Here is a 26,903-nt window from a genome sequence, read left to right on the forward strand (position 1 = left end):
TGCTTAACCAACTTAGACACCCAGGTGCCCCAAATAATACTGCATTCTTGAATCATACCTGGATACTCTGCCTTTCAAATCCCAAAAATTTAAATTTCCATCCATATCTCCAAGAACTAATGTGTCACCTTTCCAAGCGATGCAGGTAATACTACCCATACTTCCCTAGAAAACAAAAGCAACAGATACACGATACACCTAGTTTTCACTACTTATAAGCCATCATAGCAGAGAAATGTTTTTACTCAATAAATGTGATAAAATAATAAAGATATTTTAATAAAAACTGTAAATGGTTTTGCTTTGGTATGAATGCCATCAAACACGAACAGACTTGGGACACTAAAAGAGCTACCTAGCTTATCAATTTCAACTACAAAGAAACAAGAGATTTCAGTTTGATGGACATTAAGTTATCTGAACTAAATTTATAGAGAAGAGGTACTTTTTGAGGAAGAAATACCTTAAAGAAAGCAAATTAAAAGCAATAAAGAGAAGGAAGGAAAACCCTTTCCAAAGGGCCCTTGTCTCCAACTTCTCACTCACTGCAAAAGGATAAATCAATCTGTTCCAGAGGAAACTCAGAGCTGTTTCATAATTAATTGTGCAGCAGTTTTTCTACTGAAAAAGGATCTAGAGCTTCACTGATACCTTCTGGATAATGACAGTGAAGAGATACTGTAAATTAAAGGCATCTGCACAGTCTGAATTAACAGAAAGCTTTGCAAAGAAGGTACATACGGAAACCCAAGTAGAAGAATGAAACACTACTGCAGTAACTCCAAACTGTGTGTGTGTGTGGGGGGGAGATGGGGAGAAAGGAGCTTGCAGCTCGCTCTAACAAATGCACAGAGGTAGTGTGACAAAGACTACCTTAAGAGCCTGGGCTCTAGAGTCAGCTGCTGGGGCTCGAATCTGGGCTTCATCAGGTATATTTGTTGTGTGGCTTGGGGCACATTTACTTAATCTTTCTGCATCTTGGACTTATCATCAATAAAGGAGGTTAAGCTTATGAAACTTGAGGAGTTCCAATTAGCATTAATAAATTTATATAGGAAAGGGCTCAAAACAATGCCTGCTACACAGTAGTCAATAAATGCTCACTATTAAATAATATGATTGCTCAATTACTTTTCTACTTATTAAAAGAAATCTTGTTTTTTGCATTTATAAAACAAAATAAAAATAAAAATTCACATGCTTCGTTCATAGTGGGAAAGCTCCAGGTTGGCCAAATTGACTATTAATAGACTGGCCCATGCATCAAATACTGCATAAATCCTAGTGGTAGTTAAGAAATAAAAGAAAAAAAATGGATTAAAAATGAGTATTTTAAATAGTTCAATAATAAAAAACTTAAAAGTTATGTTAAATAGAATTCTATATAATACGAAGCCACACTTCAAGATCTGATTTCCATTTTCCTCACCACATTAACAGAATGTTTAAGCATTTGCCTTTAAGTTTACTTTTTTAGTCTTGAAAACTTTCACATTTTATAATCTTACTTTCTAACCTCTAAAATTAAAATATTAAAGCTTAAATAAGCTCAGAAATCAGCTTAGAATTACAAGTGACATATTAATACAACTATATAATTAAATTATCCAGACCTTTCTACCTAAGAGTTTGTTGACGGGCTACAAGCCATATGCAGATACCAAGGAGCTTTTAGAGGATGTGGCATAAAGTTGCTTTGTGGCTCCAAATAATCCCAAGAGAACCAATTTAAGATTAAAACTCAATAGAGTATTATTAGTTGACGCTGTTATGTTCCTATATACAAAATATGATGTTCAGCAGGCTGACAGCAAAGCAGAGATACTCATTCTCTCTCACTGTTCCAGTTTTCTGAATCAAGGCAGTCAACTACAGATGCTCCAAAACTTAAAATATGCCAAGATTTCCTCTTCTTTTTACCATTTTTATATACTCTATAGTTCTGGGGCCAAAATTCAGAGGGAAAATTTCAACTCAAAGCAAATGTTTAATACTTTACATTTGGGAGGAGGGTAAGATAAATATTGGATTAAAATGAGCAAACAAAACCTCTGCCTAAATACTATATGACAGTCCCTAGAAAATATTTAAATTACAGAAAATAAAAAAAAATGAACCAAAGCCAGTTTCTCACGTATTATACAGTAGCTGCTCAGATACCTTTCCCTAAAACCAACCTGCTCTAAAATACGTACTAATTTCACTGGAGGCTGGATCTGTGTTAGGCTGCTTATTCCCTGAGAAAGCTGCTTCTAGCTGTGGAATAAAAGGACCTGGCAGGCAGATAGAGACCTGCTATACCCTGACTTTGGACCTCCACAAAAAGAGACAGAATCTTAAAAACTGTGAGGCACAATTACCATCCTGAAAAAAACTCTGTATTATAAAAAGGAAAATTAGGGTCTAATGTCCAAAAGCTTTAAACTTTTTCTGGGGTAAGGAGGAATTGGCATCTCAAAAAATTACTGGGTTGTTTCTACATCCTAATCACAAGTGTGAAGTGATCAGAGACAGATGGAGCTGCCTGTGAGTGGCACTAGAAGAGTTCAGATGGGGCCTTCTCTGGGTTTCTAGAGGAGGAACTCTTTATATTCCTAAGACAGCAAACTGATTTTTCAAAGGACAGCTACATTAACACTGCAACTCTTAGGTCTGCTCTTCCTAGCAGTTTTTCTTTCTATACACTTAAACTAAGTTCCTTTTCCTATTATGACCAAATATTAACCTTTCTTATTTGCATTACTACTTTCACCCTTTCAAACTAGTGACAATGAGAGAAAGTTCAAAACAGACATTACTAAGTCTCAGGTATGACTTGTTCTATATAATAGTAAAAAAAAAAATAGTAAAAATGAAACTTTCACATGTTAGTTTCCATTTTTAGTAGAGAAGGTGGTTTGGATGGCCTCAACTCTTCTTATGTTGTCTATAAGGAAGATGTGGCAGCAGCCTCTAAGAGACCCCCACTGATCCTGCCTTGTTGTATTCATGTCCCTTGGCAGTCACCTCCCAAATGAACAGGACTGACCCATGAACCAACAGCACACTGAGGAACCGACGGAGTGCACTTTCTCAAACTAGGTCCTAAAAGACACTGCAGCTTTCTTTGTGTTCTCTTGGATCACTCACTCTGGAGGAAGCCAACTGCCATGTGGTGAGGACACTCAGACAGCCCTATGGAGATGCCCCTGTGAAGAAGAACTGAGGCCACTCATCAATAGCCAGCATTACTCTGCAATGGCCATGTGAGTTAGCCATCCTGGAAGTGGACCCTCCCACCCCAGCCACCATCCTGACTACAACCTGTAAGACTCTGAGCCACCTGCAAAATATAGGGGTTGGCATTCAACTAAAACAGTCTATTTTTAGACAACAATTTTAAATAAATATATTTTATGAAATCATCTCATGCCTCCACTTAGGCATTATAACAGTATTATTTAACAAAAGCATTTTCTTATCTATCCATTAAAAACAACCTATGAGAAGCATGCGGACACAAATGAACTACAGAACCTCAGTCAGAGGATTTCACAAGGTCCTAGAAGGATATATATACATTAGTAAATATTAATAATGCTATTACACTTACAACCTGATTACTATTACCCCAAAATGATGCTAGACTGTAAGTCAAATCCTCCAAGGTAATGCCTGAAGTGGAAAGAGGAGATATACTGGAATCAGACAGACAGACAGACCTCAGTTTAAAACTGCCATGTCACTAAGCTGGATAACATTGGGAAAGTTACTTACTCTCCCTTGATTCTGTCATAGTTAAAATGGAAAAAATTCCTTATGGATTATTAAGGGGATAAAAAAGTAAGTAGCACAAGGTAAGTATTTAAGTAGTTACAATGTTATTCTCTAGCAGTATGGAATAATATCTCCTTAAATAGTCAAGTTTATTATTTACATTAAACTTTCCTGAAATAGCTTCACAACTTAACTATGGCTTCACTGGATATGGAATCAACAAAATCTTTGATAAGAACTCTTCAGGAAGACGTAATCAAGAGTTGGACTCACATCTGGTGGAATCCGAGCACTATCTTTCACTGAGTTTCCTTCCACTGTGAGATGATAAACTTGGCCATCATTATCAGTAAACACAAAATGCTCCCGGGCAGAGATGTTCTGACTGAGTTCAGATTTACTTTCTGCCTCCTGCAACAAGCTTTGGAATAGAGAGGAATAAGATAAAGATATTTCTTTTCTCTAGAGTGACACACACATTAATTACCTTGCCCAAAATACAGATGCATTAACAGGAGGTCCAAAACTATTTACAAAAAAAAAAAAAAAAAAAAAAAAGCAACTGACACTAATCTTTGCCCAGCTAATAACAGGAAAACACAAATTACTTCCAGCAGGTCATTTACCCCATACAGAGGAATGCAGTCAACTAGACTTCACACAAGAAACTTGTTCACTATTTCTGCCGCAGAAAGAGAGGACTTACCTTGACCCATCATTCTCTCTGAGGTTTTTTTATTTGTAAAACTGGTGGGGATGGAGATGGGGACAGTCCATATAAATCTAGCGTTCTCTATATATTTTCTTTGGTGTATATAAACGACAATATGATCTATCTGGATGTTCATGCTACATTCATTTGAATTCCAGAAGCTGAAGTTTAGGGAACATCTGGGTAGTGAGAATGATCACGCTCACTAACGGAGGCTGACACGTGGATATTACCATATGCGTTACTGACTGCACTAAGCAATGAAATAATAAAATTAACTCTTCGGTCTTCCAGGTATGCACTGAAACATAACAAGGTACTACAGATGCCTTTGGATGACAGACACCTGTCCAGTTCCCCACCATGACACTGGTATCACAAATGACAGAGGCAGGAAACAGCACACTGCACCTGATCACGGAGGACTCCACGATGCTCAGCTCTGTGTCTGAGACCACGGTCTGGCGGGCCATGGCCTCTCGGGTGGCCAATTGTTTCTTTCTCAGGCTCTTCAGGTTGTGAGATGGGGACCACTCCTGAGAAGCAAAGACACGCACACCTACAAGTGCTCAGCTTACTGCTGTCAAACAATCTTTCCAGAACAGCTGGGCATTCTCAAGCCACTGCTCGGCATTACTTATTATTACTGCACATGAATTCTTAGGTTTTATCTATTTATAGAAAGGCTGAACAAATGCATTCAATTAGTGCTTAAGGCAGATTTTAATAATCTACCCTCCACCTCCTTCTACCTCTAATCTTTAATGAGAGCTTAAGGTAGAAGAGTTTAATGGCAAACTTCCAAAAGGTCTAACTTTTTGATGCTTTCTTTTTTTTACAAAACAAAAATAATAAATGCAATTATGGTGTCTTTTCTTCCCTACCTCTAGCCCTCCCCCCAAAGGTGCATGGGGTGAGATGATCATGTTCCTCCAACCATGGATCACTGTCCTCCACAGATCCACCTCAAATCTCTCATTTGATTTATTTATTCTTTTATATTCCCGCCTATTCTAATGCCTTCAATCTAATATCCTCTCATATGCATCAATTCTTCACAGTAGTTATTTTACATGCATGTATTCGTAACTTACATAAATAGAACTTCGTCATATCCCACCGTTTCTCTTTTCATTCAGTACAGTGTCAGTCCCATCTCTGTTGTTTCTGCATGCTACCAAAGACTCCGCGAGTGCATCCACCAACCTTTAGTCTCTCTGTTCTCCCAGCAGAGAATACCCTGATTGCCCCCAAACTCTCTGACAAACAACACCGCAGTCAATATCCCCACAGAAGCTCCTTTTTGACCAGGGGCTGAAGAGCTGGTGCCCAGGGGATGTCTGTTTGCCAAGGCACTGTCAGTCCGCTCTGCAGAGTGCCTCACCGGTCTGCATTCCTACCCGCAGTGCATAAGGATTCCTGCAACCTACACTACACCCACATCGGATGTCATCTGGCTTCCCAGTTTTTGTTAGTCTAAAAGTTACACCTTGATTATTTTATTTTGCCCATCTCTAAAAACTGCTGAATTTGACTATTTCTTCAGATGCTTGTTGGCCTTTTAGGTTTTTCCACCATTCGTGAACTGCTCCTGTACTCTGGCCCTCTTTCTACTAGGGTTCCTGTCTTTCCACTGTTTATGTGCAGGAGTTCCCATAATCCTAACTCCCTACAGGGATTAGTTAGTCCTTTGCTGGTTTCGGACATTGGTAAATTTCTTTTCCCAGCTTGTCTTCTCTATTTAACTTTGACATTGGTGTCCTTCACTGAAGAGAAAGCATCAGTCTTGATTAATTAAGAGCATTTTTTCTTTTTTTGCCTTTTGGTTTGAGCGTCTGATGTCCTTTCCTGCCCCAGAACAGAAAAATATTCTTCTTTTTTTGCCTATATTAATTTTATAGCTTTATATTTTTACATTTAGGTCTTTAATCCCATGGAGCCCACCTCTGAATATGGTATTAGGTAGAGATCCAGTATTTTTCTCCATAAAGTGACACCATTTTCCCAGTACTGTCCTCTTTTTTTAAGGTTGAGGTAGCTACCATGACCTTTATTCTCTCACAAATCTTTTTATCATGTTTAAACATGAATATGTTTATCATGTTCCTCAAAATATCGAAGTAAAATCTGAATTGGAATTGCACTAATGCAATATTTGCTTAACCCATCCAAGAAACTAAAAGTTATCTCCATGTACTTAGATCATCTCTCAACACACATTTTTAGCAAGGAAATACATGACACTAATGATTTCAATTCAAGCAAAAGAAAAATATTCACGACATACAGAACATGCCTAGATAAACTAGTTCTTCAGTTGTAACTTACCAAAGCAGTTATTGCAGGGAAGTTTTTGGACATTTCTCGAAGAATGGTACAAGTCCTAACATCCCATAATTCAAGGGGTTTATCTTTGAATACAACTGCCAAATACTGCCTAAAATAAACAAAAATACTAAATAAGCCCCCTTTTGCAACATTTTCACCATAAGTAATACAAATAAAAAGTTGAGTAAATCAGAAAAGTCACATAATGTATTCTAAACATAGACCATATAAATTAACATTTAGTTCTCATGATTAATAGTCATTAAGAAGGTAAAGCCCTAAGATGACCTTTGAGAGCCATATAGCCATAATTAAGCAAGGAGCCCAGGAAAGAAGAATGAAAAAAGGAACAAGTTCATATTTTACCAGTTTATCAATTTATGGTAACCCTCCCAAGGCTTCATTTTCTCACACATGACATGAGAATACCACTACCTATCCCAATGGACTGGTATGCAGGTTATGGTAAAAATTAAATGAAAAGTAAAGGTTTTCACAAAGTTTCTATTAGGCTGACACTAAGGAAATGTGACCGAGCAAGAAAATCCCTACACTCAGTGTACCAAAGGACTTAGGTTCTCCTGCTCAGGACAAAGTCTGCCACTTGATAATTATGTGGCCTCAGATAAACCATGTAATCTTTTTGAGTTTTATTCTACTTATCTTTAGAATGGTGTTAATAACATCTGTCTTACTCCCTCACTAAATGCCCTAAGAATAAAAAAGGGGGGGAGGGGATAGCACACATGAAAGAATTTTATACATCATTATGGATTATACAAAGGCAATATGTTACATTTTTTATTATATCTAACATAAAGGCATTAATGGCTTATATATAAATAACTAATGTAAGGTAGAGTCTGGTGAATGCGACAAAGATTCAGTATGAAAGAGGAGATTTATTTTGACAACTGGACAATGGCATTTTAGGCAGAGTTACAAATGTGACAAATGGCCAAGACAAGAAAGGACACAGAGTGGGGGAACATGCTACTTGAAATGTAGAGAATGAAAGAGGTAGCGTCATGAGAAAGAAAATCGAAGTGTGAATTTTGGATCACATTATAAAAGACTTAAAACACCTGAATAAGCCATGCTAGATATACAGAGATTTATTCTGCAGAGAATAGTGGATCACTGAAGGTTTTAAAGTAGGGGGGATAAAGTGATCAGTTGTTTTAGAGGTATTAATTTAGCAGGCGTGTATGGAGTTAAGACTGGAAACAGAAGAGACTGAAGTCCAAATAGTCTGTCATGTTTAAACATGAATATGTTTATCATGTTCCTCAAAATATCGAAGTAAAATCTGAATTGGAATTGCACTAATGCAATATTTGCTTAACCCATCCAAGAAAATAAAAGTTATCTCCATGTACTTAGATCATCTCTCAACACACATTTTTGAGCAATTCTCAAACCCTGTAATCTCAGGACTCTTTTACATTTTGTTTATTTTTAAAGATTTTATTTATTTATTTGACAGAGAGAGACACAGCGAGAGAGGGAACACAAGCAGAGGGAATGGGAGAGGGAGAAGCAGGCTTCCTGCCGAGCAGGGAGCCCGATGCGGGGCTCGATCCCAGGACTCTGGGATCATGACCTGAGCCGAAGGCAGATGCTTAACGACTGAGCCACCCAAGCGCCCTCTTTTACACTTTTAAAAATTATTGAGGACCCTCCCCCAAAGAACTTTTGTTTACGTGGTTGATAACAACTGACATTTTGCATATTAGAAATTAAGTCTGATAAATTAAAAACTATCCATATTAATTCATTTTAAATTAAAAAATAGAAAACAACTAGCAAGATGGTAGATTTAAATATAAGCTGCATTGATAATTACACCCAATATGAATAATTTAAACACTGCAATTTGAAACACAGATTACCAAATAGAAAAACAAGCCCCAACTACATGCTTTCTAGAAGATATCAACTTTAAATGTAAAGACATAGATAAGACACAAGTAAAAGGTAAGAAAAAGATACACTATGCAAACACTAATCAAAAGAAAGCTGGAGTGGCTATACAAATCAGACAATCTGACTTACTTCTGAATATAGTACCAAAAATATAGAGGATATTTCACAATGATAAAGAAGTCAATCAAAAGGACAGAACAATACTAGATATGTATATACCTAATAACAGAGCTTTAAAATACCCAAAGCAAGAACATGAGCTCTTCAAAAGATAAACAGATCCAGAATAAAGTTCATTTCAACACTCATCTCTCAGTAACAGACAGAAAAGCAGGCAGAAAATCAGTATGAATATGAGACCTGAATAACTACCAACCAATTTGAACTGACATTTATGGAATATTCTAATCAGTAACAGCAGAATACACAATCTTTTCCAGTGCATACGGAACATTCACTATGACAGACCACAGTCTGGGCCATATAACAATCACATTAAATTTAAAATGATGAAAATAATATAAAATATGCTCTCTGACTCTAATGGAAATCATAAATTCACAGAAAGATATTGGAAAACCCCTAAATATTTTGAAATAAAATAATGTATCTATAAATATCCCATGGAAATTTAAAAATATTATAAAGTGAATTAAAATGAAAATTCACCATATCAAAACATGTAGGGTACAGAAAGAGTAGTGCTTATGTGACATTAAGTGCTTATATTAAATTTTAAAGAAAAGCCTTAATTCAATCATCTAAAGTTCTATCTTAAGAAACTAGAAAAACATATTAAACCCGAAGTAAGCAAGAAAAAAAAAAGATACCTATGGCATTTGATGAAACAGAAAATAGAAAACCAAAGAAAAAATGAGAGAAACTAAAAGTGTTTCTTTGAAAAGGTCAACAAAATTGATTAACATAATTTACTGATATCAGAAATAAAAGAGCCATCATTCAGATGAAACTGACATTAAAAGATTAAGAGAATACCATGAACAAGTTTTTAATTAATAAATTCAACAATTTCAATGAAATGGACAGATTACTTGAAAGACACTAACTACCAAAGCTCAGTGAGGAAACAAACCAACCAACCCTGAATAGTTCTACATCTATGAAAGAACTGAATATGTATTTAAAAACTTTCCGGCAAAGGAAGTTCTAGGCCCAGGTGGGTTCCCTGGTGAATTCTTCCTATTTCAGTTAAGGTATAATACCAATTCTACACAAACTCATCCAGAATAAAGAAGAGGAGGGAATATTTCACAACTCATTTTACAAGGTCATCATTACCCTGATTCCAAAACCAGACAAGGATATTACATGAAAACTAGATCAATATGCTTCATGAGCACAGATGTAATAAAATATCAGCAAATCAAATCCAGTAATATATCATCACCAAAAAGAATTTATGCCAGGGATTTAAATAAAGTTGGTTTAACATACAAAAAATCGGTCAATGTAATTCACCCCATTAGCCGACTTAAAACAAAAAGCCCATCATTATGATGATGTCCTTAAATGCAGAAAAAGCATCTGACAAAATCCATCACCTATTCAACGATACAAAGTTTCAGTAAACTAGGAATAGAAAACTTAATGTAATAAAGGTCACTTACAAAAAATCTACAGCTAACATATTTAATGTTCAAAGACTGAACATTTCACCATAAGATCCAGAAACAGAACAAAGATGTCAATTCTCATCATTTCTATTCAACACTGTACTGGAGGTCCTACTTAGTACAGCAAAGCAAGGGGGAAAAAAAGGCCCATTGTCCAGAAAACAGAGATGTAGAAGAGTCTTTACTGGCAAACAACATGGTATGTCTACAGAGAAAATACTAAAGAATCAACAAAAATGCTACTAGAAATAATAATTAAGTTAGCATGGTCATGAGGCCATTACCAAAAATTAACTATTTCAGTATACCATTAATGAATAATTGGTAACTGAAATTAAAAAAAGAAAAAAAGAACATGTGTAAAAGCAATGAAGAAAAAAAAATTATTAGCAAATGATGTGTAATACCTTGACACTGACAATGAAGAAATATTACTGAAAGGCATTAAAGCCCTAAATAAATGGAGCGATAGACCGTGTTCACAAATCACAAAACTTGTTAAGATGTCAATTCTTTCCCCCATATTGGGTCTATGGATTCAGTGCAATCCCAATCAAAATCCCAGGAAGCTTTTTTGGTAAAACTGATAAACTGATTCTAAAATTTATATGGAAATGCAAAGATCCTAGAAAAGCTAAAGCAATTTTGAAAACTATTTTAGACAGCTTACTCCTTTCTTTGTTCTTCTGATTGATTTTCATTCAGTCTCTATGTTTAATAATCTTGCTTTATGTATTTTCCCTTGGAACGAAAAACTAAAAAACTTACTGAAATTAAAATAGGTCTAAATTATAAACAAAGAAAATCAGTTCTTTGACTCAACAAACCTACGTTGAGATAGAAATGCATAAGAATTTAATTAGATGACAACATTTTCTTTGTGGGTGACAGGCATTTACATCAATATAGCTATAGCACAACAAAACAGATTAGTGGTTTTACCAATCTAATGAAATATTAAGATTCATACAAAAGGTATCTCATCTTTTTAAGAAGTAGAAACTAAAAGCAACAGCAGTTTAATTTTATGATCAAAATATTTTCTTGGAAATGGCTGCAAAGCACCATTTACTATCACTAAGAAGTTCTATATGCATTCTAGCATATTCTTACTTTCTTAAAGATTAAAAAAAAATCCTTAAGATTCCATTGTGATAACACCAGATTTTTTTTTTTTTTTTGGTTCACACTTACTTCAAATGAGATACTTTAATCATTTCGATGGGTGACTCATCATTGCCTCGTTCACCGCGAAAAGCAATGCTCCTACCTTTAATTGCAAATATTAAAGAAAATGTGAAATATCAGATGAAACATGTAAGACACAAGAAGCTATACACACCAATGGAATCTGATCAGTGCTGCCTCTACTCTCCCTTTCATTCTTCTACTTGCTTCTAAGCTGTTTCAAGTAATCTAAATTCAAAACGTATTCTCAAAAGTATTACACATTGAAGACCAATAATATATTACTTGTATTCAAAGATCTCTTATAAATGATATTTACCTTTGTTACAGAGTTTCTTGAACACTTTCAGTGGTTTCTTTTAAATAGTTGTATTTTAGAAATTCAAAAATACCAATTTCCAAAGTTTCAATGCATCTATGGTAAAGGAACTGTCTACTGTAAAACTACTGGTATATTTAAAGTAACATAAACACTCCCGTGCTCACAAATACTAACCAGTGGGGAAAACACTCTTTAAACAGGTATTTAAGATTTCCTGTCCCAGGTACAAATTGCTCAACTGAAATACTTTTGACCTGGTTCCTATCAAAAGGTCTCTATACACTGAAACTGGGGAATGATAAGAATTAGTTAACTGCCAAAGAAGCGAAATGGTTTTCTGTAATTAAAAAATGCAAATTCTACTTTATGTCTGAACAAATATATTTTAATAACATTTCCCACGTTTTTATTTACATTAAACAAAAGAGAGCATGTTCAATTCAGAGAGAATTGAGCGCCTGCATGCCTCCCTGCTCCTCATTGCTGTCAAATAAGGCCCCTGTTCTTATTTGCCAAACACCCACATCCTTTCCTGACCCTCTTTAGAAGACAGGCTAGAAAAGTCTATAATCTATAAACTCAAATATCCCACTTAAGCAAGTTAGTAACTATGACTTATAAATTTGTTGCTCAAAAATAATCTGTAAAAAAAAGACTTTTAAGTTATCTAACAGTCCTGAGCTGACTGGAAAAAATGAATACGCTTTTTTTTTTTTCTTTTAAAGTGAATGATACTAGAAAACAGCAGTTCGCCCCTGGGCTACCATGTAATTAGAGAAACCCCAATCTAGGGGCAGGGGTTACTAGGCAGGTCACTTCCAGATGAGACCAGAACAACACTGGACTGATTCTAGTGGGGCTAACTCCTTGAGGTTTAGTAACATACTCAGATAAGTAAGAACAACCATATCTTGGAAATACATATTGAGAAAATACTCAATTTACTACACACACGTGCACACACACATATCTTAGGATTCAAACTATCTACATATATTCTTATTGCTACACCATTTTAAAGAAACTCACCACAATTTTGTTAAGAATTCAATTTGAAATCATGCATCTGTCATAAAATAATTTGAAACTCTCACTTTATTCTATCTTCAAGTTCTTCATTTTGAAACTCATTGAGTTGTAGGTTTTTAAACAATTCTGAACAAGTTACTTTACTGGAATGCTTCCTCTTGTAAAGTCTTTAAGCTCTCAGTCAGAGACTATCAAAAGTTTTAAATTTGAGCACTTAAAGACAATCCTTACTTACAAATTTATAAAGGTTTTCCTAACAAAGGCCAAAAGTTTTAGAATAAAGCCTACTACAAAGATTTATTTTAAAACCGTACTTTTGGTTATCCATAACAATGTGCTTAAAAGTAGAACTGATACCATATGTACTTATGAATCCGTCTGTTCACACTAATGGTACTCCATTTACCATGCACTTGTGTTAACACAATTTGCATACAAACAACAACCAGGAGCCTTTCCAGGGCAATTATTACAGAAAAACAACAACAAAATGAATATACAAATAGGATATAAAAAAAACCTTCCAAGTTGAAAGTAAGTTTTCTGGAATATGTTTTATAAATAGCAACATCTTTGATCAATATGACAAACCATTTTCAATCTTTTAATAGTCTAAATACACAAACCTGTTGGAAGATCAACCAGCTGAAGTTCATTTCTCACTAATCCCATATTGTTTGGTGTTGAAGTAGCAAAGGAAAGAAAACCAGTCAAACTTGTCCATTCGATACCCCTAAAATGATAAATTAAATAAAGTTTAGTCAAATACCTTTTTTTGTTTGAGCAACTTACCTGAAAAATAAGTTTTTCCTAAGACCTAAATTCTATCATACAAGTAATTAATATTAATATGACCTTTCATTTGAGACTAAATTATCATATGTTTCCAATATATATATGAAATTATTTCTAATTAAAACTTTATCTCCAAATGTTATGGTGGGCAAGACAGTTTAGTTACCAGGATTCATAGCAGCATTAAAATGACTATCAAAATCTGGCAGAGGAGAGAGACACACATCACAGTAGTGTCCAAGAATTCCACTGCTTAAGACAGAGTGGTACTGAAATATTCTGAGCCAGACTACTTAAAGTTGGGTACACTGAGGAATTTTTTTTTTTTTTTAAAGATTTTATTTATTTGAAAGAGAGAGAGAGACAATGAGAGCAGGAACACAAGAAGGGGGAATGGGAGAGGGAGAAGCAGGCTTCCCGCGGAGCAGGGAGCCCGATGCGGGGCTCGATCCCAGGACCCTGGGATCACGACCTGAGCTGAAGGCAGACGCTTAATGACTGAGCCACCCAGGCGCCTCTACACTGAGGAATTTATCAAATTTCCTATTTGGTTAGGAGGCAGAAATTCCTGAAGTAAACAATTCGAACCGAGCTATTAAATATGGACGTGGCTGACAGTTCCAAATGGTGTATTAGAGAAAAGCACAAAAGAAAAATCTCAAAGAAATGATAAGACAGCAAGCAACCTATCAGCCAGATGCCTCAGAGTCTCCTTTTTGAGGACTGATAGCAAATGAGTCCAGTTTCTCCCACTGACACTAACTACAGAGTGGTACCGCCATGGCTTGTGGAGAATGGAGGCAGGGGGTGGGGCAGGGAAGGAGACACAGGATAAGTGGACCATCAGCATCATGAGAAGAAGGAGAAACACTGTACTATTGCCCTGCCTTGCTTACAAGGTAATAGAGGCTGGTTGGGAGGGAAGTCCAAACCTTTGCTCTACGTGCAACTGCTCACCAGAATTATAGGACAACCGTTTTTAACAATGTATCGTCTATGGCTGCTTTCATGATGTAATGGCAGAGTTGAGTAGTTGTGACAGAAATTTTATGGCCTGCAAAACCTAAAATATTTACTATCTGGTCCTTTACAGAAAATGTTTGTTAACCCCTGATCTAGTTTATCCACATCTACTTCAATTTGAAAGCTATTGCTAGATTTAGCATTAAATACTGCCTGAACATGTCCCTCACTTGCCCAAGAAGGTATGCTGGCTTCCTGCATCATATCCAAACTCAGGTGACTTTCAAGGCCTTCCAGTCACTTGCCTCATCCTACCTAACCAAACTTACCTTTCAATCCTTTGAACCTTGTCTGCTATTATAACTGCAGTAACTTTCCTCACTTACCCCTGTGTATCCACCTATTTGTCTTTTCTCAGAGGGGCAAAGATAATCCCAAAGGAACTAAAAATAGTATTTGTTAGAGCAGGGAATTGCTATAGTCATCAAGGATTATAACTCTTTAAGTGTAAAGTTGTGTTGAAACACTCAGATTAGGCTGCTGAAAACTGAGTACTCTTAAGAATTTCCATGCCTGGAATGACCTCTCTCCTTCCCTCTTCAAATACTATTTGAATTTAAATCCCAGCTCCAGCACTTCAAGCTCTGTGTTCTCTCTTTATCGGTCTCCTTATCTATTATCACTGCAGGAATAACAACACTGTGTACATAAAGAAAGCCTGGCACCTAGTAAGCACTGCACGTATTAGCGATTACCATCACCATCATCATCATTATTATTCTAATTTCAAGATCTAACTCAAGCCCTATTTTTGTCATGAGGCCTCCTCATTTACTAAACTCAAACCACATCTATAGTGAATACAATATAAATTTGATGAACTACTCACTGAAAAGTCCCTTTGTCTCTTCTCTTTCCTTCCCCTAACATGTAACAATATTCACTAAGTTTTCTACTTGGAGTGAACAAAAAAAGTGAGAAATCATTTTGAACTTATTGTGCTGTTTATGTAAGTCTGGTAGCGTCAATCAGATCTGTTTACCCGTAGAAACCGAAGACATACTATCCAAGGCTTGCTGCTGTCAATCTGAACACCTACACTCCATACAGTAATGCCATGATCTCTGGACACTAAGAATCCCAATCTGCCCATTCTTCATTATTTTTAAAAATGTATCTGTGAAGTAGCCAGTGTATACCCATGACTGTGCTAGGCACTAGGAGTACCACTGTGAATGATCTGACTGCTATCCTTCTGGAGCTTATGATCTAGCAGAGAAAAGACATTATACAAGTGCGTTCTGGACTCCTAGTACAAAAGAACTGGTATAGAGTTCAACAGGAGCTTGTGAGAATCACATAGAATCCGGCCTCGGGTGCCCACTGAGACCCAAAGGGCAAGTAGGGTGTTGCCTCAACAACATGAGGAAATAGTGCGGCTAGCTAAGAACCTCTGCACTTGATTGCACTCTCTTGGAAGGGAGGCACACCACATCATGCCTCTCCAGGCATGTGCAAGGCACTCAATACATTCTGTTGGATTAAATGAATGATGTCCGAGGAAAGCCTAGCACTCCTCCTTATGATTATTAGTGTCATACATACTCAGCCTGCTTTCCCCGCTGTCTACAAAACAAAGACACCCCAACGTTGAGGACAGAACAGAACGTGGAGTGGCTGCTTACTTGTAATGCAGCGCTATGAGCATGTTGCCTTTGAGCAGATTCCAGCAGCAGCTTTCATATCTGAGTCCTACTAATCAACTTGAAGAAAATAAAAGTCAAGTTGGACTTCAAAGAATATTAGATAAGGATGGGATTATCTCTCAATAGAAAAGAATGAAAACACAGCAAGCACCCATGGCTCTCGGGATTAGAAAGCTATTGTCTGGGTTTAACTACACACTGAGCTCTATAAAAATCTCGTAAGCACAGCAGCTCATTTTCTGACTCGATCTAGGATTGTTCTGTTGGATTCTTAACTAGTGAACAACTGTAACCGTAGAATCTGTCAGCAGGTATTTGTGGTTCTGACTCCTACAGGTTCCCAGGTTGGGCCTGCTGACTTCTCCTGGGGCCGCTGCAGAGGCTACTTCTCCACCCTGGGGGACTGTGGGGAGCACCCACCTCTGGAAGCCTTGAAGTTCTGCAATCTATAAAACTAACTTCTGCAAATTTATAGACAAAACAGAGATTATTATTTTACTTTGCACAAATCACTCAATTTACTCAAAGCAATACTAAGTCAAAGTTCTGACACCCATATAAACTGCTGTTATTTAGTAAGTTTTGACACTGAAGAGTATTGTGCTATATTATTGTAAACTTAGCCTACTGGACAAAGATGCAAACTAATAATCTAAGAAAACCTCCATGTACCATTTATTTATTCCTTGGTATCTTCCATTAGATTATAAGCATCAAAGGTTATGTTTATAGGAATACAGAAGATGCTCAATACGTATTTGTAATGTATAACTGGCTAAAACATCATGATTTTAAAAACAACCCACAGACAAAACTATCTGCAGTTAGGTAGTCCCTGGCCATGTATATGCTTAAGATTCAAGTATGTAAGTGGTTTTTAAAAAACATATTTAGTACAAGGCAAAAGCAACTTTTAAAAGTTGACCTTAAATCTGCGTATGAATATCTAGAATGTGTCGGGTTTATTGCTAGTAAGTTCAGCAATTTTTATAACACATCTGTGAAATTTTCATAATGGCTTTTAATTGTAATATTATAATCACATTAATTGAAACACAAAGACGGCAGGATTTTAGCAACCTCCTGGGCATCATCTCTGAATATAAAAGGTGAATTATCTTCAAAATGGCAATTGAGAGGGAAAATTCATATAAAAAAATGGAGCACATCTGTGTGATCATTCACAACATCAGCCTGAGCAGCATATCCATTATTTGGTATCCCAAGTCACACTATAATTTCAAGTATTACTCAATAACAAATATTATCACAGCATGAGTAAGTCATGTATTTAGTGACATCTACCATCTGAACGATCCAGGAAAACAAATCTTATTTAAAACTAATAACTTGCTGATAAACTGGCTATTGAGTCTTTATTAAAGATTTCAGTGATCAGAAAAAAATGAAACTGTACGGATTTTCCAGAGGCAGGTATAAATTTCTAGCACGAATCCTGGCTTAGTCAACATTTTCATCTTATTGCCAAAATGTGCCCTCTGTGCATTTTTTTAGCTGGAGATGTAGCACATGTACTGTAAGTATAAAGGTCAGCTCTGAAGCCTGAAAGGCCCAGATTAAATTTCACAGATTACAATACTGAGTTTCTTCTATAAATTGGGAATAAAAATCGTGCCTACCACATAAAGCTGTGGTGGGGACTCAAAGAAATGGTCATGCAAAGTATTAATACTTAACACGTCCCCAGAACAAGTACTGATTAAATGGAGAGTTTGATTGGTGGGTGTTAGCCACGAAAGGAAACACTATACCAAGCCAAGGGTGAAAGGAAACGTCAAGAGAAGAAATGTAGACTGGAAAGAAGGAGAGAGCAGGTAGCAGCAGCGGCAGAAGGATCTCCTGGAAGAAGAGAAAGATGAACAACAGCCTGACATGGTCCAAACACAGACCCGTGTCATTGCACCCAACGGTCTAGTGACTCTGAAAACATTAGGACACCATGTAAAGGTATTTAGGGAGCTCCTGGAGGGCACAGCATGAGGTGGAGACCAACAGTCAGCTACCTGGGCTGTACCACAATATACTCAAAAGAATAAGGCAATGTAAACTTTTCTGGAACTTCCATCACAATCAGAAGTTGTGATACTTAAAGGGTTAACCTTTCCCCATTGAGAAAATACCATTACTCAGAATAACGTGTTCATGAAGGATTAACTACGAATTTTAACATATGCATGAGACCTATAATTATATAATGTACAGAGGACAGAAAATGGCCTTTCTTATATGTTTGTTAAAAGATCAAAAAATATTGGAAATGTAATAAATTTATATTATACACACATAACTTCACAATCCATCATTGCTAGGGCAAAGAAAGGACAGCAGACATGCCATCAACAAAATAATGCTATGGAGCAGATATGCATGCACTTCAAAACAAAGCAACCTTCTTCCCTCAGGTATCTCTGAATGCACAGCACTCATAAAACACATCACATCTCAAAATGAAAGAAGAAATGCTATACAGTTTGGTCCTTTTCTAAAAAAAAAACAAATGAGATTAGTTAATAATTAACATGACTTCAAATTTTTCAGGAATAGTCCTACAGATGGATCTTTATAGAAATGAAAAACAAACTATATAAATCTGAACAAGGGAACACAGTGATAGTCAGTGAGAAAATATCCTAGACCTTAGGAGAAATCAGATGCAGCAATAAAAGTTAGAAAAAATTTTCCACTGCATAATATCCTTTTACAAAGCAAACAATTAGTGCTCAGCCTTGATTAACATAACCATTACTTAAACATCAATATTTATTATTTAAAACTTTCAGGCAAATAATCACCACTGCAAAGTATTCAATGTAGTAAAGTCTCCCAGAACTTTTTTCCAGTATACTTTCTGTTTGTGATCTCAAAGTCATAATGCATACTCACTTGACTTCACAGGAGTGGACGCTTAATTCCTTATGCAGCAGCCCGCTGGTGAGATGGTACACCAGGACAGAACCGTTACTTGTACCTATTGAAATGATGTAAGAGAAGAGTATTAATCTAGCCATAGTTCCAGATCTGTCCAAAAAGTCTTTTCTCAAGATTTTAATAATTTTATAACATTTATCTTTTATAAAAGGGACCCAAGCTATGTGTTAAGAAAGAGTGAATTTCTCGGTCTTCTCGCTTCTCAAAAATGGGCCTAATCTCATGTGCTCTAAGATCTTACCTAAATCCAGGGATAGAGTTTCACAGAAAGGCTTCAAAATCTAACTCAATACACATGAAATTTGAAGAAGCACTTTGCTAAGCTTTTTTACACATGGGAACTCATACTTTTTGAGATTTGGAATGTTTACAATAGCCAGGCCTCAAAAAGGCAACCTAGCAGAACTCATTAACCAGATCTTTTCTATTTTTCTTTACAAAGATTTTTGTTTTGTTTTGTCTTTTATATTACATAAATCATAGAGATGGTCAAGTATGGTGGTTAACTGTGGATTTTGTAGTTAAACTAGCCTGAGTTCAAGCTCTGGCTCTGTCTTACACTCTTACAAATTACCTGCCCACGCTAAATCTGTGTTTTTAATTCCTTTAACATGGGAGTAATAGAAAATTTACTTGCTGGAGAGTAAATGAGAAGACATATTTTAAACACTTAATACAGTACCTGGCACAAACTAAGCACATGTTTATTACTATTTTTATTATTGTTGTAGTTTGGTTTGTAGTTATTTTATGCCTAAAGCTTTTCATGGCCTCAGGTAGAGTGTGTCTATAATTAAATTGAAGAAACATGGCCATACTTGGAAAAGTAATGTTTCAGTCCTTAAAATGTTTTTATAAGTTAAGCAAGAAAGTGAACAGTATAATTGGTTGGACAATCATTTTCTCACTGCACGACTTTAAAAAAATTAATGGATTCATGCAGAGTAATAGAATGTAGAAATAACAGAATAATAATAGAAATAAAAACACTAGGCAAGTTCCAATTTTAGCTTACCTGCTGAATAAAGCTTCATTAAATATTTTACAAAGCTATTCTAGAAAAATACAATATTATACTTGTTTACATTTATCATCTATTCCATGATAATACCTTCTAGTACTGAGACAATATCTAAAGAATTACTAGAACTTTTCAATTAATAAATCATCATCATAATAAAATGATTTTAACATTCTGCAAGCTTTCTGTTTTTTGGGGTTTTTTTTGGTTTTGTGTTCTGTTTTTTTTTTTTTTTTACAGAGAGTGAGCGCCCACACACTTGCACACTTGCACGACTTGGGGAGTGGAAGGGAGGGGCAGAGGGGGAAGGAGAGAGAATTTTTTAAAAATATTTTATTTACTTATTTGACAGAGAGAGCGAGAGAGCACAAGCAGGGGGAGCAGCAGAGGGAGAGGGAGAAGCAGGCTCCCCGCTGAGCAGGGAGCCCGATGCTGGCTCGATCCCAGGACCCTAGGATCATGACCCGAGCTGAAGGCAGACACTTAACCAACTGAGCCACCCAGGCACCCCAAGGAGAATCTTAAGCAGGCTTTATGCCCAGAGCAGAGCCCTACACAGGGCTTGATCCCATGACAGTGAGATCATGACCTAACCTGAAATCAAGAGTCAGATACTGAGTGAGCCACCCAGGCGCTCCTACATTCTGTAAGTTTTAATGATGCTGAACCTATGACCTAATATTCTAGGGGCACCACAAGGAGCAGTAATTCCACAGTGGAACTCTGCCTCTTTTCCCTAGTGACTGCAAAAGTTTAGGCACTTATTTTATATTTTTTCCTTTTACTTTGTGATTATACTAAATTCAATAAATGACTTGATCATCACACTATACCAGTAAAATACAGCTTATTCTACAATAGAAATCTCAGACCCTGACTTAGCTCCAATTACCTAGCTGTGGCAAGAAGTAATTTTCTCCAAGAAATTGACAAAATCCTAATTGACAATTTAGGTATACTGACACTGTATATACATGTACATATAATGTACATTGACAAATTCCAATTAAAATCTCTATAAGAGGTTTAATATAAGTCAACAGTTTCTAAAACAAAAACTATCTGCATTTGTATAAATCTGGACACATGTACACACAGATTACCAAACATTAAAATGCAAACCACTTTCAGAAGACAGTAATGGAAAAACCGGGAAAATCCAAATACTGCCAAATACGATTACTCAAGTGAGCCTTTAGTACTCATGAGTAGGCTGTTAGCTAATTGAGACCTACTAGCAACAAAATAAATGTGGGTCAGGTTTTCATTTTAGAAAAAAAAAAAATTACAAATCATGTTATAGACCTGGAGTGAAAGCCAGAAGCCAACGAATAGCATCTTAAGAAAAAATGTTGACAATTTCAAATGAATATACTACTTTTTGAAATTTTCGAGAAATGCATTTTACCTTGTATACGTAATAGCAAATTAAAATTTGTTTTTTTTCCTATGGAGATTAGATTACTCACATTACTACGAAATTAATGTGACAGCAAGTTGAAACCCAGACCAATTTTCTATCTACAATATAAAACTATGCAATTTCAACCCAAAAGGCAAATCTTAGTTTAAAGAGACCATAGGCACTTTAAACAATGTTTAATATACAATTCTTGGCAAATGAAGAGCATGGCTATTATTAAACTACTAACTATGTATCATTAGTTAACAAAAACCCAATACAGAATAAGCCTTGGGTGGTCCAAAAAAAGACAAGGAATCTGGATTTAGCATCACACAGGGATTTTTCTCCTAACATTTCAGAAAGGTACCCATTGTGGTCAGGGTCTCTATCACCCAGTGTCAGATGGATGAGTTAACACTGTGATTAAAAATAAATTAATAATAAGATGGGTGGATTAAAAGGACAGAAAAACAAAAAGAAGAAAAATATTTTAAGATGAGTATATATATGATTTCACTGGGCCTCTTCTTCCTTATCCTCAAAGAAAAGATTTTCTTTTTTTTTTTTTTTTAAAGATTTTATTTATTTATTTGACAGAGACAGACACAGCGAGAGAGGGAACACAAGCAGGGGGAGTGGGAGAGGGAGAAGCAGGCTCCCCGCCGAGCAGGGAGCCCGATGCGGGGCTCGATCCCAGGACCCTGGGATCATGACCTGAGCCGAAGGTAGACACTTAACGACTGAGCCACCCAGGCGCCACCGAAAAGATTTTCTAGTAACTACCAAACTCAAATGTCCTATAAAACGTAAAACAGGCATGAAGGATTAAGAAAAGAACAGGTCCAATACTCACCAACCGCGAGCAACGGCTGATACACCTTGATGTTTTTGGTGGTCAATGGCGGGCACATACGGATGGCAAACTGCGGAGAGGGCAGCCCTGAAAGCAGTCCTGTCAGCAGGAAGCGGAGGTGCACTTCCTGAAGAATGGGGCCTTTAGGATGCTCCTCCCCAGCAATGGCACTTTGTCCTGAATGGTGAGCGCAAGTACAAATATATTCATTACAATGTATGCTGAAATTTAAAGAAACTTTTCAGCAGAAATACTCTTCAAGTCTAGAAGAAATACTCTTCACACCTACAAGGTACCAGGTGGCACTCCAGGGGCTGCAGTTGAACAATGGCTCTGTACTTGGCTCTGGGATGGAAACCGCACTGTCTGCCATCTCAAAGGATAGATTACTCTGGAGGACTGCTGTCCAGAATTCAGGGACTTTTGTCATCTAAGAAGCACTGTTTCACCCAAAGTTCCTGCTATTAGGCACCAAACAAGGCAAATCAGGGGACTTGGGTTAGAGAGCAGCTTCTGTGGAGCAGGATGCTGCAGGACATTCCCATCTCACTGCCTGCCTTTCTAAAGGGTTGCTTTTCCATCTGATGCACTTCCTCAAGTACATATGAAACTGGTGATCACCAACTGTAGGTTCAAAGAACTCATTTAGATTTCTAATCAGAAATCTTCTCAATGTGTCAATGTAATTACAAAATCTAAGCTTTATAATACTTCATACATAAGTATATGAAATAAATATATATAACATAAATTACATATAATTAATTATATATAAATAAGAATATACAAATACATAATACAAAGAATGTATAAGCTGTCACTGTTGATAGTTAATCTTAAATGGGCATTATTTTCAGATACAGCATTTGTACTTAGGTTATTAAGTTTCAAACTAAAAGGATTTAGTAAAACCATTCTACGTGAATATGAAGAGTACAACAAAATCCAGACCATTCACTAAAAAGATTATACAAATTTTCTACCTATAAACCACTCTAGAATACTGAGATACAGTTTTCAAAAACACGTAATAAAGGAAACATGAGTGTGTGTTTATGCACACACAACATGTACACACCCATGAAAGGGAAAAAGGTAAATAATTACCATAAGTGGGTGATGGGACTCTGAATCCTGTAACCTTCTGAGGCTATAAAGTTGTTTTAATAACAATGTTATTTTAAAATTCATAAGATGTACAGAAAAAATGGCCATCAATTTAATCCAAATAAGATGATCCCATGATATCGTATGATTGATATCAACCTTTGGTAACAAAAGATGGAGTCTACAGGAACATGGAGTTCAACAGAGAGGTACCATGTTTACAAACCCTCCACAGCTTGGAGCTGACTCCTGGGAATGGCCATTATTTTTCTTCAAACTTCTTCCATAAGAGGCAAATCACAAGGTAGGGCAGATTAGGCCTTAAAAAGCAGCAGGCTTCACCCAATGAATATAAATCTGGCCTCTATATTTAACTGAATTGCTTTCAATTATCACTAAGGACATAGTGAATATCAAATTAAAAGTTTAATTAAAAGTTTTAATTAAAATGTTTTCAAGTAACAAAGCTTTATTTAATGCTTTTATTTATTTATTTATTTTAAGATTTTATTTATTTATTTGACAGAGAGAGAGAGACAGCAAGAGAGGAAACACAAGCAGGGAGAGTGGGGGAGGGAGAAGCAGGCTTCCCGCGGAGCAGGGAGCCCGATGCGGGGCTCGATCCCAGGACCTGGGATCATGACCTGAGCCGAAGGCAGACGCTTAATGACTGAACCACCCAGGCGCCCCTATTTAATGCTTTTAAATCAACTACATTGTCAGGAACTGTATACAATCTGTATCCTTTTGTCTTTTAAAAAAATGTACTTTATATCACGTAGACACCTAAACAGCACGAAATTTCAACCTCCTATGGGCTCCATATTACTGATTAGTTCTGTGCATGAGTGTTTATAATTCTTTTCACTTTTAACATTTTATATTAAATGGAGCCAAGGTCAATTAACTCAGAAAACTGTGTTACTGATAAAACGAATTTTGCAAAATAAGTATGTGTCTAAACTTCCTCATATGGATTTATGTCTGGAAGATGAAGAGAAAAAACTTTAAATATACAAGTTAGTGTCACTGAACAGAAGGATTTTACAAATGGCAAGAACCATGAGAAAACCAAGGCCCTGGAGAGGTCAGGTCTCGCCTAAGATCACGGTGGAGCAGCCAGGACTAGAGGTCATGGCCAAGGAGGCTCAAGATTGGGGTGACTGGGCTCACATTTTGGCTCTTCCTTTTACTGGCTGTGTAGTATTGAGCAAGTTTTTTTTAGAATCTCTCTGGGTCTCAGTTCCCACTTTTATAAAATAGAAATAATAATATTACCTACTTTGCAGGGTTATTAAGGTAATACACAGTGCATTTAGCACAGTACTTAACACAGTATTAAGCACCCAATGTCATTTCTGATTAAGATTAGTAAGGTAATACTCTTCCTAGTATTATCATCTATCTAGCATCTAAACAAAAAAACCTACTAAATACTGACCTCCAATTACGTTATGAAAGAACAAATAATGACAAAGAAAATCCTTTATAAGCCACAGCCACAATTTTAAAAGAATTAAGACATCAAAATTACTTGGCATATTTGCAACTTCTATTTGTACAATATTTGAAATCATAAATCCTCATTCTTCCTTTAATAAATACTGACCCTATAATAATTAAACAACTCAACCAATATTTTATTTGTAAATAAATTTGTTGAAAGAATCCCCAACGTGAAAGTTTAAAAATGTACATCAAGATGCTAAAATAACTTTTTCTAATACTGCTCACTTTATTCCTTCAATAAATGTTTATTGCACATCTTGAACGTACAAGGCTCTTTGCCGAGTGCTGGGGATACAAAGTGGAATCAAGCATGTCCCACACTTACAGAGTTTATAATTTACTGGAGGAAACAAACAAAATCACAGTTACAATCAACTGATAACTACTAGGGACTGCAAATGAAGAACATTTAAGTCAGGCTAGGGAGACTAAAGAAAGCAACACTTGAGTCGAATTTTAAATTAGGAGTAGCAGAAAGGGAGAAAGAGAAAGTATGTATTCGGTTCCGAGCCAAGGGACCAGACTGCACGAAAGCCCTGAGGAGCAGGGGATAGCTCAACACAGGATAGATCTAGCATTCAAACGCCTAATGTCATCTCCTTCATTTAAATCAAGAGTCTCTCATGAACGAATGTTTTCTAATTCCAATAACTGTAATGCCAATATATGCATTTATGCTTAAATATTTCATACCCTCTGATTTAGTGAGGAAAAAAATGATCCATTTTAGTCTTCTCAAGTATTAGCTTTGACTTTAAAACAATTGCAAATCAGTGACTCCATTAATTTTGCCCTTCAAGAATACCTAACATAAAAGAGGAAAAAAATAGCTTACCAATCATGTTATCTAAGGAGAGGTCTGGGAGTTTATTCTGTAGCACTCCTACAGGAATTCCACAGAAAGACACGGGTGAATATAAAGGTGATACACCAGAACTACTGCAAAGACATAATAATTACATGTTTTTACATACTTAAAACCTACGTCACATTTTAGTAACCCAAATTACTAATTTCAGATCATGGCATTCTATCCATTTTTATAGTATTTATTAATCTTAACCACAGTGAAATATTTCTAGCAGGTTTAGATAATTCCCTAATAATCTAAAGTCTAAATTCTCACTTTAAAAAAATTTTTTTTAAAGTCCCTGTTATTTTCATATGATTCTGGTAATTTTTTTGAAGATTTTTTATTCATTTATTTGAGAGAGAGAGAGAGAGAGAGAGCACAAGCAGGGGAGAGGAGCAGAGGGAGAGGGAGGGGGAGAAGAAGGCTCCCTGCTGAGCGGGGTGCCTGACATGGGGCTTGATCCCAGGACCCTGAGATCATGGCCTGAGCTGAAGATAGACGCTTAACTGACTGAGCCACCCAGGCGCCCCTGATTCTAGTAATTTTCTTAAAAGAGGAAACAAAGCAAACCAGAAAAGAATCCTATTGATTCACTTACCTGCTCCGTGAATTTCGATTACAAACGGCAGACTTCAGTTCCCATATCATGACCCTGCCATCACTCACAATGAGGGCAGCTGCATTCTCATTGACAGGACAACACACCATACTGAAGGGACGGACAGTTTTTGTCACCCTGATTGCATCGCACTGGCTTCGTAAATCATAGGTAAGCTCCTGGACAGGATCTGGATCTTAACATAGTATTGTTTTCTTTTAAATATCAGAAAGCAACACAGCAATATCA

The 26,903-nt window shown here is 36.4% G+C and overlaps 1 protein-coding gene across 4 annotated transcripts in view; it reads right to left on the minus strand.

The window, feature by feature from the left end:
* WDR11 (WD repeat domain 11) overlaps nucleotides 1–26,903 on the minus strand; it is a 56,689-nt gene that overhangs the window by 16,453 nt on the left and 13,333 nt on the right. For all 4 annotated transcript variants that reach the window (XR_004923117.2, XM_078077055.1, XM_036110997.2 and 1 more), the window contains exons 8-17: nucleotides 26,655–26,850; nucleotides 26,039–26,142; nucleotides 22,588–22,764; nucleotides 19,264–19,348; nucleotides 13,522–13,628; nucleotides 11,551–11,626; nucleotides 6,797–6,905; nucleotides 4,880–5,004; nucleotides 4,030–4,177; nucleotides 59–165 (exon numbers count right to left, since the gene is read on the minus strand). Coding sequence is in view for 3 of the 4 variants with exons in the window: in XM_078077055.1 (XP_077933181.1) it covers nucleotides 59–165; nucleotides 4,030–4,177; nucleotides 4,880–5,004; nucleotides 6,797–6,905; nucleotides 11,551–11,626; nucleotides 13,522–13,628; nucleotides 19,264–19,348; nucleotides 22,588–22,764; nucleotides 26,039–26,142; nucleotides 26,655–26,850 (1,234 nt within the window). In the remaining variant the exon portion in view is untranslated. The remainder of the gene's footprint in view (nucleotides 1–58; nucleotides 166–4,029; nucleotides 4,178–4,879; nucleotides 5,005–6,796; nucleotides 6,906–11,550; nucleotides 11,627–13,521; nucleotides 13,629–19,263; nucleotides 19,349–22,587; nucleotides 22,765–26,038; nucleotides 26,143–26,654; nucleotides 26,851–26,903) is intronic.

The sequence above is a fragment of the Halichoerus grypus genome, chromosome 7 (assembly GCF_964656455.1).
Source record: "Halichoerus grypus chromosome 7, mHalGry1.hap1.1, whole genome shotgun sequence".
Taxonomy (NCBI): domain Eukaryota; kingdom Metazoa; phylum Chordata; class Mammalia; order Carnivora; family Phocidae; genus Halichoerus; species Halichoerus grypus.